Source organism: Mytilus trossulus, chromosome 11, assembly GCF_036588685.1.
Source record: "Mytilus trossulus isolate FHL-02 chromosome 11, PNRI_Mtr1.1.1.hap1, whole genome shotgun sequence".
In the NCBI taxonomy this organism is placed as follows: domain Eukaryota; kingdom Metazoa; phylum Mollusca; class Bivalvia; order Mytilida; family Mytilidae; genus Mytilus; species Mytilus trossulus.
This window is the reverse complement of record NC_086383.1, coordinates 30,605,349-30,625,076: the sequence shown is the minus strand read 5'-3', so window position 1 is coordinate 30,625,076 and position 19,728 is coordinate 30,605,349. Positions and strand designations below refer to the sequence as shown.

Sequence of the window (19,728 nt, the reverse complement as noted above, 5' to 3'; positions counted from 1 at the left end):
TGGATTAGCATTTATTGTGTCAGAACTAGAAACAAACTGTTAGCAAACCTTGTACTTTACAAAGTCAATGGATTTTCAATGCCAGTAATAGAGACTACAGCTGTACATTAGCTATATTTGTCAAAACCTTGCGAACGGTGAGACGTCAATACTAGTCATCTTTGTCATTATTTGTCCCCGTTATCGTTTTTTTTTTTTAATTCAGCTGTCACTAATGAGGTGTGTTTTAGATGAACCGCGGGTACGGCATACCAACTCCTAATTCTGGTGTCTATTACGAATTTAGATGTTCATAATTAAATATTAACTGAGATAAACGTCGATTGTTGCAAACTACTTAGGATTTATGAACCCCAAAATAGAGCCAGAGCTATATCTAATTATTCATTCTACCTGTTTTTCTTTCCAATGTATACAACGAATGGAAGATTCTCCCAATATATTTAAAACAAAAAAATAACATTAACACATTGAATTTTGTTTTTTAGATTGCAGTACAAAGACAATTATAGTACAGTGACTTGACATATTAACGATATAAGGAGTCGACCTGAAATGGGGAAATAAGCGGCAGAGCCTCGCATTTTCTCGTTTTTAAACTTATCCTTTCATCTTTGGAATGCCAAGTCGATGCACTATTATTGTCTATTTTTGGGAAAGAAAAAAGAAAACATCTTTTAGAACTTTGGTTCATCAATGCTTTTTTAAAATTCGTTCTTTATTTGTCATTTAACATGTTTTGAATTCAGCGTTACTGACGAGCTATTTGTAGTTTATCCTTGTTTCTATAATGAGTTCATTAACAACCACTGAATCGATGAAACTACTAATAAAAATATCTTCCCAAAGGCATATCGGCCCAGTAGTCCACACTTCTGTGTTTACTGAAGTTATAATAAATGTTTGTAAATCAAAACAGGACCGAACAGCCTTTTTCACTCATTAAATAGAAATAACAGAAAGACTTACAGATGGTACTAGTATAAAGAAAGAACAAATAGCTAAATAATAGTAAAATAATATCTAGCCAAACCCATTATTAGTTTTACAATAAAACGGGGTTCAGCCGATCATTTTTTTCTTAAAACGCTTTTACAAATCAGGAATATGGTACTAGAAGTTGTTAGAAAAGGGATGTTTCAATGTTTTTTGGCGTTTGTATCTGTTGCAGTTCTGTGTTTCTTTTGTTCCGTTTTTATCCTCTTACAGTTCATGTGTTTCCCTCAGTTTTGGGGTACATGTATGACATAGGTCCATTAAAGACTATTGAACAGCGGTAATGTTTTGTTGTCTTTATTCATATGAATTCTTATTCTCAAAATCAATATAATACATATTGTGGCTTATACATGTAAGTGAATGAGAAAAACAAGTATACACACCAACAAAGGAGAGACACATCTTTTTCTACCCACGATGCATTTTTGGTAAAATCGTGTTGAGGTGTGAATTAAGGATTTTTTTTCTTTTTCATTTTCACGGGAACACTACAAATTTTCAAATGAAGACATCATAAAAAGATTGGTATCAGATGACAGATTGAATTATCAGCTTTTATTTGTTCATCAAACTTTGATTTAATATGAACATTTAAATTGGGGTGAATCCGACGATTTTTAAAATCATTTGATTTAATCTTACCGTCTGTCAAAGTATATTACATTTCGTATATATATCACCAATAGTAAACTTTCATAAAAAATAGTCGAACAACAAAAAAAAAATACTTAAGAAGTTTTCATATATTTAAGATTGATAGAGCATACGCAACTTTTACAATCCTTTTTATTATACGCATCACATAGAAATTTTCACCTCTAAAAATCATTTAACACTCTCTTTTCCAAGTTTTCCAATTCATATGAAATGTTGGGTTTTTCACAATGAATTAAATATGCATTTTCTTAAGTTTTGTAAATAAGAATACAGATTTGTATCAACAGTTGTGTCTATGTGGCTGAATAAGTACAAAGGCTAAGATTATATAATTTTTGGGGTGCTTTTTTCTTGTATTACGAAAAAATATATTTCGAACCACATTGGAACCCTATGAGAAAAATTCGGAAAAGTATTGTCATTAAAGGAGAACACGCAAAGTAGCTTAGGTAATGTTATTAAGCCTTTACATGTACATAAAGACATTTTGATGCATTTGAATTTGGGAAAAAAAACATGCGTGTAATGTTGAATCGTCTTTCGTTAAAACACGCTACATGGCATTACCATGACTGGTAAACATGTCTATTCTGGAGACAAAAGTCATACAACAAGCTAAGAAATTAAGGCATATCGAGTCATGTGAGCGTGCCGATATTGTTTTAAATGACGAAAATCATTAAGCAGGACATCCAGTGGACAAACGGCTTCAACATTCAGCATGCATTGTAACATAATTAAAATGAATTTGCTTGTAATGTTTCAAATTAGTCGATTCATGCTGTTGCTTTTCAAACACTACCAGAAAGTCTAAATGCTTATTTGTTTGCGAAAGATAGAAACACATATTGTCATTGTCGTATAGTTCGCCAGTTGTATTTGTTTACAGATCTTTCATGTTATGAAAAAAATGTTAAAAGCTTTGTACAAAAATGTCTGATCGTTTGAAATTTCTTATTATTTCTATCTTTACAATGTATTCCAACCTCTCAGATACATATTGTGCCTGGTTATTAGATGACAATCTTGTTCATATGGATAATGATTACAATGCACTCTCATGTGATAGTGAACGAAAATGTGTATTTAAGCTGAGTGTGTGATATAACTTATTTAAAAATCAGATACGCATATTGATTTCTAGTGCTAGTGTCTTATAATCATACCTAGCCACCTCTTTTGAGGCTTAATATTTCTGTATATCTTGTTTGTTTGTAGTAAACATATGTATCTGGCTTTCAAGTCTGCTATATATTCCATTGTTTATAGATATAAGAAGATGCAGTATGAGTTCTATTGAGACATCTTTCCATCCAGGTCATAATTTGTAAAAGTTAACCATTATAGGTCAAAGTACGGTCTTCAAGAAGGAGCATTGGCTCACACAGACTACTTTGTTATACAAAGCTCCACAAATGACTAGTTTATAACCATTGCAACCGTCTAAGCTATATAAAGAACCGAAACGAGAAACGAGATGAACCACTCCAATAAACGACAACCATGTCTGTTTTTGTTTTATAAAAAATGGTGGACGCATTGTTTCAATGTGCGCTTGCTCTAGTACTGGTATTTATAAAAAATAAAGGCAAACTTCGTATACTGTAGTGTTATGAATATGTAGACTAATTTTTATAGTTGTAACATCCTTTAATATTTAAATGATCAGCCTAGAATTTCTTCATTTTTGTTCATTACATCAAGGACCGGGTGTTAACTTTACGGTCAATATTTATTCACTGTTTTTATGGCATTTTAACAAAAATTTCCCAAACATATCTTCTGTAATATTTCGTTAGTGGTGACTTCATCATGCGAAATTCTAAATTTTATCAACTGAAATGCAAGAATATATAATCATGTTCAATTTATCATATAAAAAAAATGAGTTCATAGTACTACTTGTATATTCAAGCGTTGAACATGCATCTGATAACTATGTGGTATATGTTTTGTTTATTTTTAAGACTGCATGGTTTCTTATAGTTGTTTACTACAACGTCTTTTTTTTTTGCTTTCTGGTAGATTTTGGTCTCATTGTTAACACACACCATCTTTGTACTGATGTTTATCAAGAACCTATTTTAAAATATGCATTGAAATTTAAAAGTTACTCCATTTAATCAGGCAACAAGCAAAAATGCTTACAATTGTTCTTTAACGCAAAAACACATAGGTGTTAACGTCTGCATGTCGACCGGATGTGCCTGCGTAATTATACATCCTGATCGGCATAATAGACGACCCACTTGACAATCGGACGTGAACACGTATTTTGGATAACCTACATGAAATGAAAAACCTTAAGTCAGACAGCCCTCGTAAGTCTACATGGAAAATGACGCCCAGAAACTTGAGAGAAAGACACATGCTATACTTAAAATAGTAATAAAGATCTTACGAAAGTTCCTAAATAAAGCGCCCTCTCGATCGACATCAATAACATTTGTTGACAAAGAAATCATAAATCAATGCACATTTGCCATCTTCATTGACGTTTCAATAAATATTGTGTCTACATAGTGTTATTAGTAGCTTTTATTACCAAAAGTGTTAACCCCTCTTTAATGGTAGGATATTTTATAGAATGTTATTTGAGTATACATTTGATATTTCTACCGATTTAGAAATCATTTATTATCATGATTTTTTTTAATATATAATCTTATCGTATAAAATAATCGTTTGTTGGAAAGTATGCAGATACTACAAAATGTTTATAATTCAATCAAGTACAACGTTTATATTTAAATACGTTATAGATAATGCATATGTTAAGGTTTTTCTTGTGTGTTCTACGACAAGAAAAACCTTAAAATATGCATTATCTGACTTATATACCGTCAAAAAAATCTTGTTTTTTATAAAGATTTGCAAAATATATATCCTATTTTACCGACAAGACTAAAGTTGGATATTCCTTTCTAATGCGTTCATGTTTTAATACGCCCTACGGCTAATTTAGAATGTGAAATAAAACTCACTAATGAACCTTTTAAAAAATATTATCCATACACAATAAAAATATTACTGTAACTGCATGAAGTAAGATACAAATGTGTTGTTTCCATCCGATAACGGTGTATGACAAATACAAGACACATTGTATGTAATTTATTGTACCACTTAGTTTATGGAAAAGGGGGAGGGGTATGTTTTTTTTTTTCTATTTGTAATGTCATTTCTATCGCGGAAAAGTGGTTATTTTTTTAACAATTTTAATTGAATCGAATGAAAAATTCAGAAAAAATGTCTTTTGAAAAGCAATACGTTTTATTAACAGATAATCAGGATATAATTATATACCCCCGCACCCGACCCTTTTCTGTTTTACGTTAATGTTATTCGATAGAATATAAGATTATCTCATTAGTTGATCATTTGATAGAGTAAAAGGTATACATGAATTTTAAAAAGTTAAGAACTGACACGAAGACGAATATAAATACATGTAGGTCACAGTATAATTTCCTATTCAGTGTTTATCGTCCTGAACATGCATGAAATATTTGCCACTGGACGTTAAGCAAGCAACCAAAAATCAATCAACCTATTCAGTGTGACTCAATAAGATTTTCAAAATCTAACACATGAATATGTTAAATCTGGCTTTTTATTTATGAAAGTCCCTATTAAAATTCATCTCACATATATGATAATGTTTCTTTATTGTAGCGATAAATTAACAAAACTTCACGTTATTTGTTTCTAAAATTAAAATGCGGGCAATGAAGGTTTCTTTTACATCTATCATCGATTGAACTTTAAAAAATAAATTTCCAAAATCAGCAACAAAAAACCATCAGACGAATAAAATTTTGAAGTAAATTATAGATTGCATTGTTATCAAGGAAAATAATGACCTCACACAGGTCATTATTTTATGCCTTTGAGCATATTTCATTGAAACATGGTATCGTCTGGGTTGATTCTGAAAAAAATAATGATATGTCGTTCTGAAAGAAAATAACTCCATATAGGTATATAAGTAGTTAGGTAAATAACATGTGATATCCTGTAAAAACAAACTAAAGGTATTTAAACGTTAATATATAAGATAACTTATATTACACGTTCAATATAAAATGTCTGTTAGAATAATACATGTATTGATTGTTAACTAAGCGTTCACTTGAGCATAACGCAACACACATTGGTTGAATTGTTCAAATACAATCTTGTCAATGATTTATATACTATCTATTGTACTTGATTTAAAATTAGAATTCATTAGAATGTACTACAATAACCTGACGTCATAATTGTGATTTTGATCGAATTTAAAATGGCTCAAGCTGCGTCTAAAACATGTGAGGTTTGCGTGAGCGCTCCTGGATCACACTATTGCATTGACTGTGACGAATACTATTGTCGAAATTGTAAGTTACTACACAAAAGACAGAAGTTATCGAGAAACCACCATTTTCAAAAAGCTTCCGAACTTATCCCGGAAGGTAAATCTAAATGTAATGAACACAAAGAAGAATTGACTTTAAATTGTAACACATGTAATGCACAGATATGCACACGTTGTGTGACAGGAAAACACAATGGGCATACGTTTTCCCAGATTTTCGATGTCATCGTTCAACTACAAGGGGAAAACGAAACGAAAATTCATGCCACAACAAATGAAGCAAATCAAAATATAAAGAAAATTGAGGATAGTTTGATATCGTTTGATAATTCTGTTGAGTCTGTTATAAAAGCCATCAACGACGAAGGCGGTAAGATTAAAAGTATGGTTGATGAAACCGTAGCTCAGATGATTACTTTAGTGAAAGAACAATCCAAGAAGGAGAACGACAAGCTGATGAATATGTTAGCTGATGCTAAATCCGAGCTTGTAGCCGCACAGATATTAGACAGAAAGAGAACAGAACTAACTAAGACCCGACAGGATGGAAATTTGGTACAAAAGATCAATAGTCTGAAAGAAGAAATTGACAAACTACATATAAATTCTCTTCCAAAGTTTCCCAAAATATCCTTTAGTCGTAAATCTGTAGCTGAAGATGACATCAGACAAATGATAGGGACATATACTATTAGGTAACTATAACAACATGCGATGTCTTTTACATTGATACAGTTTGCATCATGAACCTTGCAAAACTTTAAAATATTGAGTGAAATTATTTTTAGAGTTCATATATAGCCAGAAATGATTGACAAATACACATACCACAACTTAAGATTGAAAGCTTGAAACATACCTACTTTTTTAAATTAGATCTCCAAAATACACGTTCTTTTTTATAAGTAACATACACTATATCGGTAACTACTGACGTGGACAGTGTTTTCCAAATAATGAAGCGCTTAAAGTAACGAAATAACACCGTCCACAAGTAATGAACAAATTTCTCATGCAGTTATACAAAACCTATGATAAGCACTGCATTGATCATATTGATAACACAATTAATCATAACAGTATATGCATTGATAATACAAGTAATCACTTTACATTGAGTCATAGAAAAACAATATTATCTACGAAAGAGTGTTTATTTTTAAAGTTAACATCATTATCAAATATTGAAGAATATTTTAAATATCCAAATGTACATTTTATATAATGTGAGCATACTGTTAAATGACAAGACATATTATGAAACTGTAATAGTTTCGTATTTTATTATACTTTATTGAAAAATGACAACAACAGTTGTGTACATTAGTGTGTTTACCTGCACTTTTATCCTTAATATCAAATAGTTTACCAAAAAAAAAACAGATTTTACATAGAATTAAATAATTTCAAAATGAATCATTTATTTAAACATTTATAAAAAACATAAAGAAATCAAATCTTTTTGATAGCAATTGTGCACCAGTCCTTAAAGTAAATGAGCAACGCCATGGGTACTTATTCAGATGTTCTGGTTGTGGGTAAGTTCTTAGAATCAGCTCATCCTTTAGATTATTAATCATACAAAATAAATACATACAAAATAACAAGATACAGATCTGCATTAAAGTAACAAATGATTCAAATGAACTAGACATTAAATAAAACATGCACAATCTACAACTTAGTATAGTGTAATATGTATCTACTTTTATATACTTTGTATGACGTAGTATTGTGCAGGTAAATACATCAATCAAGTGTTTAACTGGCAATAGTTTTAAAACCAACTGATTTTTAAAGTTCTGTCTCATAATTGTACTGTAACACAACTGTCCAAAATAAGGAAGAAGGTTTGGGTTCCGCGGACACATTTAACATCGCTACAATCTGTATGTATGTGTCTGTCCCAAGTCAGGAGCCTGTTATTTAGTGGTTGTCGTTTGTAGATATGTTACATATTGGAATTTCGTTCATTTGTTTCTATAAGAATTGGCCGTTAGTTTTTTTAGTTTGAATTGTCTTACATTTCATGTGCTGTCGATACCTTTTATATATGACTCTGCGTAATGTATTTGATCGTTGTTCAATGCTGTTTTTGGTGACCAATAGCTGTTCATTTCTGTGTAATTTGGTCTTTTGTAGAAAGTTGTCTCATTGGCATACAGAACGCATCAGCTTTTGAATATTCGTTTTTCAAGACAATTTCTGGTTTGTATTTTGAACTTTTCAGCCGGTTTGAAGGAGTTTTAGCTGCAAGATTTTATTGAGTTTAAAATTGTGTATTAATCCAAAAAAATAAATTTTCTGAAAGATTGATATTCACGTTTTATTTTCTCACACTAGAAATGAATTTGCTAGTCAAATTATTGTAGTAAACACTACTTCCAATTATACCCAGTATAAGCCACCAGTAAGTCTTTTTTTTTCTTTTGAAAAGGGTGGAAGTGGGAGTGTCGTCAAGTTCGTTACTTATTCATTATTCATTCGTTAGTTATTCTTTGTTTATTCGTTATTATTTCTTTTTCCTTATATTTGCTACTTTTTCTTTTTTTCCTTATTCGATACATGTTCATTAATTCTAATTAGTAACCGATTCGTTACATATTTTTATTATTTATTTGTTTCCTATTTGTTGCCTATCCCGTGTTTATTGCTTATTATAATTCATTATGTGTCCCTCTTTTTGTATGTTATAGCCATATCGTTGGTAACAGTTCTTGGTTTCAAGAGATTAAATGAACTTTAAGAACGATTGTACCAGTTTCAATGCTGGACTGGTGCCTTATTTGCTTGTATCACGTGTTATATGTTTTCAAATTTAAAAAACAATATTTTCAATTTTAATCTTGTCTCCAGTGTTATTACATGATTTATTTTACTTGACTTGACGGGGTCTAACCGGTTTGCTTATTTTAGACCAGACCATCTAACAAGAGGTGTATCGGGATAAACTCATCAATGAAGTATCCAGTAATTCGTCCCATATCATACACTCAGTTCAATTGTATATCCGTTTTGTGACACTGATAGTGATTAAAAATCAATTATAATTTTAACAGCTAACATACTTATCAGACACATCTTCAAATAGACTGTCCTTGTGCAAATTAAAACGTAAGCTCTGCCCAATCATTTGAAATAAAATTAGTTATAGCTATTGTCTTAGAGATGAAAGGATCCTTTGGCGATAACACACATGTTCCAGCGCTGAAACGATGCACTGTTACTTATTAGTTCTTTATTCGCTTAAAATCCGTGAATTATACGTTGGACCTTCAAAAAATATCCTCAATTGTATTCTTGTCTATGGTTTTTGCTATTAGATCTCAGAGGTTAAATCACCATATTAGCGCGTATGGACCCTTTTCAGTGATCGACTGATACCCTGTTACTTATGTGTTTCTAAATAGCTTAAAATACATGTATCTTGTCTATGGTGTTTGTTTTTGGTTCTAAGAGGTTAAATAGCTATAATATCGAGTATGGAACCTTTTCAGCAATCGACCGATACCTTTTTACTTACTTGTTTCTTATTTCTTGTAACACGTGTATTATATTTTAACGTTTAACAAATTTCCTCGATTGCATTTTTGTCTTCGACATGAATACTTACTTAGTCATTTATATTAATATAAAGGCTACTTATAATTGCTCAAATAAGAACAAAATAAGCATTTAATTTATTTATGAACAAGGAGAAAAAGAATTAATTTCAGAATTGTAAATACATTGGGGCGTAAATTCGTTGACCGCAGTAGATTTTCCGCGCTTCATTCTAAAAATGTGCGCATGATCACGCTTTTATAACCCACTGAGATTACAAAAAAGAAGCATTAAATACTTATAATTACAATTTTGTTATAGCTAGGATCATGAAAACACGATTTGTATCAAGCTTTTATTTTATTTACCTGTTGGACCTCGTGCCATTATGAAAGTTCAATTAAATTGTGTAATGAATGTCAACTTCAGAAGGGCTCGACATTGCTGTTAGCCAATCAAAATAACGTAATATAATGAAAAATACATGCAATGTTATTATTTTGAAATACAGATTACGTGGATGTTGTATACTGTAATCATGGTATTTGCTACACCAAATTCAGTATCGACGTTGTGATGATTAAAAATCTCGATTTAAAAAAAGTTGCAATGACAAGGTGATGATTCTTAATTTCAAAGACAGAAAATAAAAAAAAAACTCTCTGACTATTTTTTTTAATTGTCAATCTTCTAGGGCATTACCTGCTGCAGCCATTTGTTTATGGTAATATACATACGGTCTGAGAAACAGAATTTCCGCACCAAAATAAATAAACATGGAATTATAAACTAACTGCAAATTAGACAATAGACATGTTGGCCTAATTTGTTTTGATAAATTTCGAACATTTTCCTTTTCAAGTATCTAAGAGTAAAAACAACATAAGCTGTCAATTTTTCTGAAAGATTGGTAATAAAAAAAAGTGAGTCGGACATTTACAATTTAATAAATGTTAATTATGTTTTATTTTGCAAACTCTCAGACATAATTGATTGTATTATAAAATTGAGAATGGAAATGAGGAATGTGTCAACAGCGGACGATCATCAGTGCAGCGAGAAACTCCTGCACCTTCAGCCATCCTTCAACTGGCCCCTAAACAAATATATATACTAGTTCAGTGATAATGGACGTCATATTAAACTCCGAATTATACACAAGAAACTTAAATTAAAAATCATACAAGACAAACAAAGCCAGAGGCCTTTGACTACAGACAAAACACGTATATCTATTCATATAATTTAATAAGTATTACGACAGTATTAAAGAAAACAAAAAACCACGATGATCAGAAACAGAGTATTTTCAAGATTTTCAATTTTTATTTTCCCCCCTGAATATATCGTTCAGGTTTAAGTATAATTCAAATAATTGTATAATTTATCGTTTAAGGCACGATGAAATTATACCATTCGGAGACATGTAAGTATTTTGATTTCTACTTGCATATATGAATATAAAGGTAAACTCCATTTTGCTTAAAACAATTTTTAACATATACTGCTCTGAATAAATGTGTTAATGTCAAGTCTATCAAAGTTTTGGCACCATACACAGTGACATCATTTTTTTACTTGTCTGCATTTATTTCTTAATAAATATCAATATTTTTCTTTCTTAAAAGAATAAGGGAAGGTTGAATTGTTAGTATACACGGAATAGCAGACAGGTTTTGAAATGATTGCAAGCGTTATTATTTACCCGTCGGCCGTTGACCTCGAGCATACCGAAATAAATCATTAAATCAACAATGGTAAAATTCTAATGTTTCAAATTGTAAGTAGCAAGTTCAAGGTTGATTAAGAAAATTATTTGTGAATAGACTGCAATGCAATACCTTAAATTATATGTTCGGCTAAAAAATGAACTATTTACAAATTAAGAATAACAATCCTACTTATTAACTCAATAGCCGCTGCACACAACGAAAATAAACAAAGAATTTACACCATATTTAAAGCATAAAAACAGTCTTGTCAAGTCTACATAAGAGTAACAACTATGATGATAATAGTAAATGGCTCAATATGTTATTTCTCTAAATGACACATACATGTATGATGTTGTTCAAGCCTTCAAGGCAACACAAACGACTGCTTCATAAAGAAACCATATTGTTTCAGTATAAGGAAAAAGCTCGACATTTATTAAAAACATATCGAAATCCTTATATCACATCAACATTTCAAAAGAAAATGTCATTCTGGCAAACTGTATAATATGGCTATAATGTTATCAATGAAAATACCTTTCACCATGTTCACATTGCATATATTTAAATACAGATATTAATTATCCTATAAAGATCTCAAGCCTTCTTATTGACTCATCAGCCACTGACCACGAAAATAACGAAATCAAAAATTGACGCCATATGTAAACAATTGCAACTTATGTCTTTGTCAAGCAGACATAACAGCAGAAATTATTATGTTTATCGTTATTGGTTGATTATTATTCGTTTTGCTAGTTATCAAAAGTACCAGGATTATAATTTTATACGCCAGACGCGCGTTTCGTCTACATAAGACTCATCAGTGACGCTCTGATCAAAATAGTTAAACAGCCAAACAAATACAAAGTTTAAGAGCATTGAGGACCCAAAATTCCAAAAAGTTGTGCCAAATACGGCTTAGGTAATCTACTTCTGGGGTAAGAAAATCCTTAGTTTTTCGAAAAATTCAAAGTTTTGTATACAGAAAATTTATAAAAATGACCATATAATTGATATTCATGTCAACACCGAAGTGCTGACTACTGGGCTGGTGATACCCTCGCTAAACACGGAATATATATGTTGCTGTTCCAGCCGGAAATCCAAGCCAACACAAATGATTGCTTCATCAGAACATCAAATTCTTGTGTTGCACATATGATGTGTTTGAAGTTCATTAAAGACATATCGAAATCTTTATAACAAACATGAAAAACTTATTTCATAGAATATACCATTCTGATAAACTGTGCTATATAGCTCAATGTCACAAAGTAAATACCTATTTTGAAATTCATTACATAGCAATACAGAAAAAGTATAAATTAATCAATGATGCCGAAAAAACTAATGTACCATTCTTTTTTTTTCAGTTAGTAAGTAACAAGTTCAAGTTTGATTAGAGAAGTATTTATAATTCAAACTGCAATGCAATACACGTAATAGTTGTTAGAACATGATATTGTTTTTCCTTTCAATTATTACAAAAACTATTTTTTACTCAATTGGTGACATCCGTGAGGACAATAAACAAATAACTGACACCATATTTGAAGCATAAAACCAGTCTTGTCAAGCTTACATGAGAACACCAACTTGATGTCTGCAGTATATAGCTTAATAAAGATGTTCTCTATGTTGCTGTTTAAGTCTTCAAAGCAACGATAATGACTGCTTCACCAAAACACCACATTTTGTAAAGCTCATATAAATAGCTTAAAGACATTCAAAGACATTTCGTAATCAACATTACTATTTCAAAAGAAAATTTAATTCCGATAATTGCATAATATATAAATTGTTTGAAGTTCATTAGAGACATATCGGAATTTTTACTGCAAACAAGCGTAACTTATTCAATTCTGATCAATTATTCTATATAGCTTGAATGGTAAAAAAATAATACCCATTTTGAAATTCATTACATAGCAATACATACAAATTATAAAATAATCAATGATGCTGAAACAGACTAATGTAACATTCCTTTTTTCAGTCGGTAAGTAGCAAGTTCAAGTTTGATTAGAGAAGTATTTATAATTCAAACTGCAATGCAATACACGTAATAGCTGTTAGAATAACATTTTTTTTTCCTTTTTAAATATTACAATAATTAGTATATACTCAGTGGCCGTTGACCACGAGCAAAATGACGAAATAACTGACACCATATTTGAAGCGTAAAATCAGTCTTGTCAAGCTTACATAAGAACACCAACTTGATGTCTGCAGTATATAGCTCAATATAGATTTTCTCTACTTTACACATACATGTATGTTGCTGTTTAAGTCTTCAAAGCAACATCAATGACTGCTTCATCAAAACACCACATTTTGAAAAGCTCACAGAAATAGCTTAGAGACATTCAAAGACATTTCTTAGTCCTGATCACAAATCAACATTACTATTTCAAAAGAAAACTTAAATCTGATAATTGCATAATATATAAATTATTTGAAGTTCATTAGAGACATATCGGAATCTTAACTGCAAACAAGCGTAACTTATTCAATGGATTATTCAATTCTGATCAAGTATTCTATATCGCTTGAATGAAAAAATAAATAAATACCGATTTTGAAATTCAATACATGACATTACATAAAAATTATAAACTAATCAATGATACTGAAAAAGACTAATGTAAAATTCCTTTTTTTTTCAGTGTGTAAGTAGCAAGTTCATGTTTGATTTGAGAAGTATTTATAATTCAAACTGCAATACACGTAATAGCTGTTAGAACAAAAAAATGTGTTCCCTTGTCTTGTCAAGCTTACATCAGAACATCAAATTTCTTTCATTTGCATATATGATTTGTTTGAAGTTCATTAAAGACATATCGAAATCTTTATAACAAAGGTGAATAATTTATTAAATAGAATATACCATTCTGATAAACTGTGCTATATAACTCACTGTCAAAAATTTAATACATTGTAAATTTAATACATTGTACGCATTTTGAAATTCATTATATGGCAATTCATAAAAATTATAAAATTATCAATGATGCTGAAAAAGACTAAATTGTAACATTCCTTTTTTTTTCAGTTCGTAAGTAGCAAGTTCAAGTTCGATTAGAGAACTATTTATAATTCAAACTGCAATGCAATACACGTAAAAGCTGTTAAAACAATAAATTGTTTCCCCTTTCAAATATTGCAATAAATATTATTTACTCGTTGGCCGATGACCACGAAGACTATGAACAAATAACTGACACCATATTTGAATCATAAAACCAGTCTTGTCAAGCTTACATAAGAACACCAACTTGATGTCTGCACTGCATAGCTTAATATATATTTTCTCTACTTTACACATACATGTGTGTTGCTGTTTAAGTCTTTAAAGCAACATCAATGACTGCTTCATCCAAACACCACATTTTGTAAAGCTCATATAAATAGCTTATAGACATTCAAAGACATCTCGTAATCCTGAACACACATCAACATTACTATTTCAAAAGACAATTTAATTCCGATAATTGCATAATATATAAATTGTTTGAAGGTCATTAGAAACACTTTGGAATCTTTACTACAAACAAGCGTAACTTCAATGGACGATTGAATCTGCTCAATTATTGTATATAGCTTGAATGGAAAAATAAATCAATACCCATTTTGAAATTCATTACATGGCAATACATAAAAATTATAAAATATTCAATGATGCTGAAAAAGACTAATGTAACATTCCTTTTTTTCAGTATGTAAGTATCAAGTTCAAGTTTGATTAGAGAAGTATTTATAATTCAAACTGCAATGCAATACACGTAATAGCTGTTAGAACAAGAAATTGTTTTCCCTTTCAAATATTGCAATAACTATTATTTACTCATTGGCCGATGACCACGAGGACAAAAAAACAAATAACTGACACCATATTTGAAGCATAAAACCAGTCTTGTCAAGCTTACATAAGAACACCAACTTGATGTATGCAGTATATAGCTCAATATAGATTTTCTATACTTTACTCATACATGTGTGTTGCTGTTTAAGTCTTTTAAGCAACATCAATGACTGCTTCATCCAAACACCACATTTTGTAAAGCTCATATAAATAGCTTATAGACATTCAAAGACATCTCGTAATCCTGAACACACATCAACATTACTATTTCAAAAGACAATTTAATTCCGATAATTGCATAATATATAAATTGTTTGAAGGTCATTACAAACACTTTGGAATCTTTACTACAAACAAGCGTAACTTCACAGCAACATCAAAGAGTGCTTTATCAAAACACCACATGTTGTAAAGCTCATAGAAATAGCTTAAAGACATTTAAAAACATTTCGAAATCCTGATCACTCATCATCATCAATATTTACTTATTTACCGTTGACGACGAGCAAAACAAACATAAAATGACGCCATATTTGAAGCATTAAACCTTTCATTTTAATTATAAAAATTAGCAACAACTATGATTTCTAAAATATACTTCTCAATATATTTCTTCTCTGCTTTACACACACATGTATGTTGTTGTTCAGACTTTCAAGGCAACACGACTGACTGCTTTATCAAAACATCGTACATTTGTTATGATAATAGGAATAGTTGTACATTTAATAAAGACATTTCGTAATCTTTATCACAAATCAACATAACTATTTCAAAAGAAAAAAAAAAAACTGCATATAATATGGCCATAATACTAATAATTAAACAGCTAGGCAATACTTCCAACGTTTTATACTTTTTTATACAGATATAAATTTCCCTATAAAGATAACAAGCCAAATTATTGACTCATCAACCGTTGATCACGATTAATACGAACTGAAAGATAACATTACATGAGAAACATAACATTTGCTTTTGTCAAGCAAACATTTAAAAAACTGATCATAGTTTCATGGTACAGTATGTACGGTGGTCCAAGTGGGTTTTTTGTGTTTTGGTCTATTTCTAAGGTTAGGTAAGCACTCAGTCAGTTTTGTCTGACAGTAATCATCTGATGTATACTCAATTTCATTTTTCATTGATCAATGTTATTTTTATTTTATGTGTTTTTTTAGATACATTTGGTACTATAAGGGCTATTGCATAAATGAATTTAGAAGTGTGTGTGTATGGGAAAAGCGGGGAGGGGGGGGGGGGGTCGGACGATAATTTGAATTGCATACATTTGTAATTGCATATCTATTAATTGCTAAGGTTATCATTCAAAAATAAACACCACCAATCAAATTCAAGTAGAAGAGTCTTCCGACCCCAACAACCTCTACAATAAATTCTGGAACGGACTTGAGAAAAACATGAAGCATAACTACTTAAAAAAAATGATTGTAATGTGTATATATTTGTCTGGCAGGTTTCATGATAATCTGCTTGAATATGCATATGCCAATCGTGTGGATCATCAAGCTATTAAAGTAACAAGACATTAATGTGTTAAGTTTGTGGCTTGCAAAGAGTTAAATGGCCATTGAAATATAAAGACACCATTTAGTTTAAACATATTTAAACATATTTATTTAGAGTGGATTGGGAAAAAAAGTTTTCGAACTTATATTAATCCCTTTCCACTTTGCAGTTCCGAGTGCTGCCTTGTAGCGGCATTATCCTGCTCTTTTTCGAAATCTACACAGGTGTCTCTTTTATACAAGAGATATGGCTCTATTTTAACACGGTCAGCCATTTATCGTCCCCTTTCGATGTACTATCATCGTTTCATCAAGACCATACTCGCAAATGGTGTCAGGGGAGACCATTTAAGTGCAAACTAGCCAACATAGACGGACTGATCTATCGATTGAGATCATTTGTGTTTCCTTTATATTTTCCCTTTGAAAAAGTTAAGAACTAGATGCTCTTGAGCAAAAAAAAATGACAATACGCTGCAACAGAATCCTTCTAGTAAGAGCATTTTTTTTTACTTCCTTTGCATTTTATTAAAGGGTGTGTCACTTCAATATATCGTGATATGGATTGCCTGCTGGAATATGCATGAATCTATTATTAACGTTTTCTTCAGCCTTAATTGTTGTGTCTGTTCAAAGATAAACGTTCTCAAATCCGTCCGGAAGTGTCTTTCAAATACAACACAGGGTACATATAACGTGTTGTCGTTCTCATATGCACATGATATTTGTCACTGAACGTTTAACCCTAAATCGTCAGCATCATCCAATTGATTCTGTTCTTCTATTACTAAATCATCTGTTGTTTACAAATCAGTCTAAAGAAGTAAATGGAAAGGAGCGAATGCAGCTTCATTTGGTTATCTTAAGTTTTAATTCATTTGATTCCGTTTAGTTCCTTTCTACATAAGTGCAGAGGGAAACTGCAGTTGTCCGCATGTTAACTTTTAGCATTTATTACCAATATGAGTACATAGCAATCCGTTACTGTTTCAACACCCAGGGTTTTTCATGTCTTTATTCTTAAACAGTTATTATTTTTTACTATCTTTTTTAGTAATGTATCACCTCCTACTGTCCTTATCTATTATTCTATATTCTGTGTCTCCATCCATATTTTCGTGTATACCATGAGGGCCCCGATTGGGGTGTTGTTTATTTCTGTATTCTTTAAATTGTCTGTTACTTTTCTCTACATTTTATTTATCTTACTCATTATTCTTTCTTTATTCTTTAAATTCTAGCATCCCAATATATTTTACTTACTGATGTTTATTTACATTACGACGTGTATCTCTGATTTATATACTGCTTACCAATGTAGATACAAATAAGTGTTATTCATGACAACCTAAACAGAATCTACATGATATATGAGACCATTCTTTGATGAAATCAATATGTATAGATTATAACATGCCCTTTTCTATATTAGCCCTGGTATCATCCCGAGGGTCGATATGGGTCGAGGGATGATACCAGGGCCAATAAGAAAAAAACATGTTATAATCTTTAAGCTATTTATCACTTATTTAAGTTTTGCAGAAAAGAGGAAAAAAGTTCAATTATAACAATTTAATGAAACATGAGAGGTAAATTTTCAAAATTTTCAAAAAAGTCATATCACATTTTCAAATTTAGAGTTTATCATTTACTCCATAGAAATTTATTGTCACGTTTCCACTTATTTCGGAATATGGCATTTGTTAACAAAGTCTGCCTTATCGTCCTCCTCAAATGCGATTAAACGAGCACCGTCATTGTTCGCCATTGTCGTTAAGGACGCAATGACGTCACGTTATTTGGAATCAGGGCACAATAGACGATAGACCTTATCGCTATTTGTCCGCCATTACTGGATATCACACATGTTCCCGTAAAATGTTGACGTAATAATGGAAAAGTGATTGTTGTATGCGTCAAAAGTTCAAGCGGCCGGTTCAGCTGGGATTAGCGATAAGGTGCATTAATAACCAATATACTCTTTTTTGCCCCAGGCAATTTTTAGGTTATTGCGTATCCGTAACAAATATGTGATAATATATAAATAACACAAAGCTGAGAGGGTGATAGAGCAGATTGTTACCCGAGAAAACATTGTCAACCGCGTTGAAGCCAATGTTTTTTCAAGGGTAACAGATCAGCTCAATCACTCTCAGCTATGTGATATTTAATTTATTATACTGAATGTCCTATCATCATTTTCTTTAACGGATGAGTTGTATTCTAAAGTATTTTCTATGTAGTCCAGGGGCGTATCTAGAAAGAAACGATGTACAAGGAACTACCGCCGTGCGGAGCGAGGCGAAACATTTTTTGAACTCTTTTATGCAAAAAATGTATTTTTTTTCGGTTTTCGGCCATAGGATGGTTAAAAGAGGAGCTATATGTAGATAGGACTTATAAAAAAAATTATGAACGTAAAACTATTAATAAATATTCTGAATAGAGTAATACTTAAACAACACATTTTTGTGATACAGAATTTACTCAAAATCGTCCAAAATCTGCTTTTCGGGTCTAGGCAGAAACAAACTTCTCTATTACTTTAATTGTCAATATTCACACTGAAATCCAGATGAATATGCAATAATGCTAGTACCTGCCGTTGTTCATTGTTGGTCGAACATTTGTTTTCAACATACTTAGTACACTGATAGATCTCCATGGTAGCGATAGCGAACTGTTATAAACCAGCGTACGTGTTCGGCATCGAGCGACCTCCCGATTGGAATTCGTCAAAATTACATGCCAGGTCAGTTTCGTATGTCTCAGACAATGCTGAGATTTGTTCGTTTGTTATATTTCTTACAACACGATGAAGCAGATATTGCGGAAAGAAGCGATTTTCTGATAATACTAGACGCGACTCCACTCTCCAGTTCCCTTATCATATGGTCTATGAACGCTAAAAATAATGAGACTTTTCAATACTGTTTTGGCGTGTTTGCAGTGTGATTGTCGACCACATCGCCTCGGCATATTTTCATCGATATCGAAGTGTTCTAATAATTATAATGCCGATTGGTACATCGCATTCCAAACTGATGAACCGTACACTGTAAAATG

The 19,728-nt window shown here is 31.3% G+C and overlaps 1 protein-coding gene across 1 annotated transcript in view; it reads left to right on the top strand.

Moving 5' to 3' along the window:
• Window positions 1-5,941: 5,941 nt before the first annotated feature.
• Window positions 5,942-19,728, top strand: part of LOC134689944 (uncharacterized) — a 46,540-nt gene continuing 32,753 nt past the window's right edge. The window contains exons 1-2 of the mRNA XM_063549911.1: window positions 5,942-6,708; window positions 8,357-8,423. Coding sequence (XP_063405981.1) covers window positions 5,942-6,708; window positions 8,357-8,423 — 834 coding nt within the window. The remainder of the gene's footprint in view (window positions 6,709-8,356; window positions 8,424-19,728) is intronic.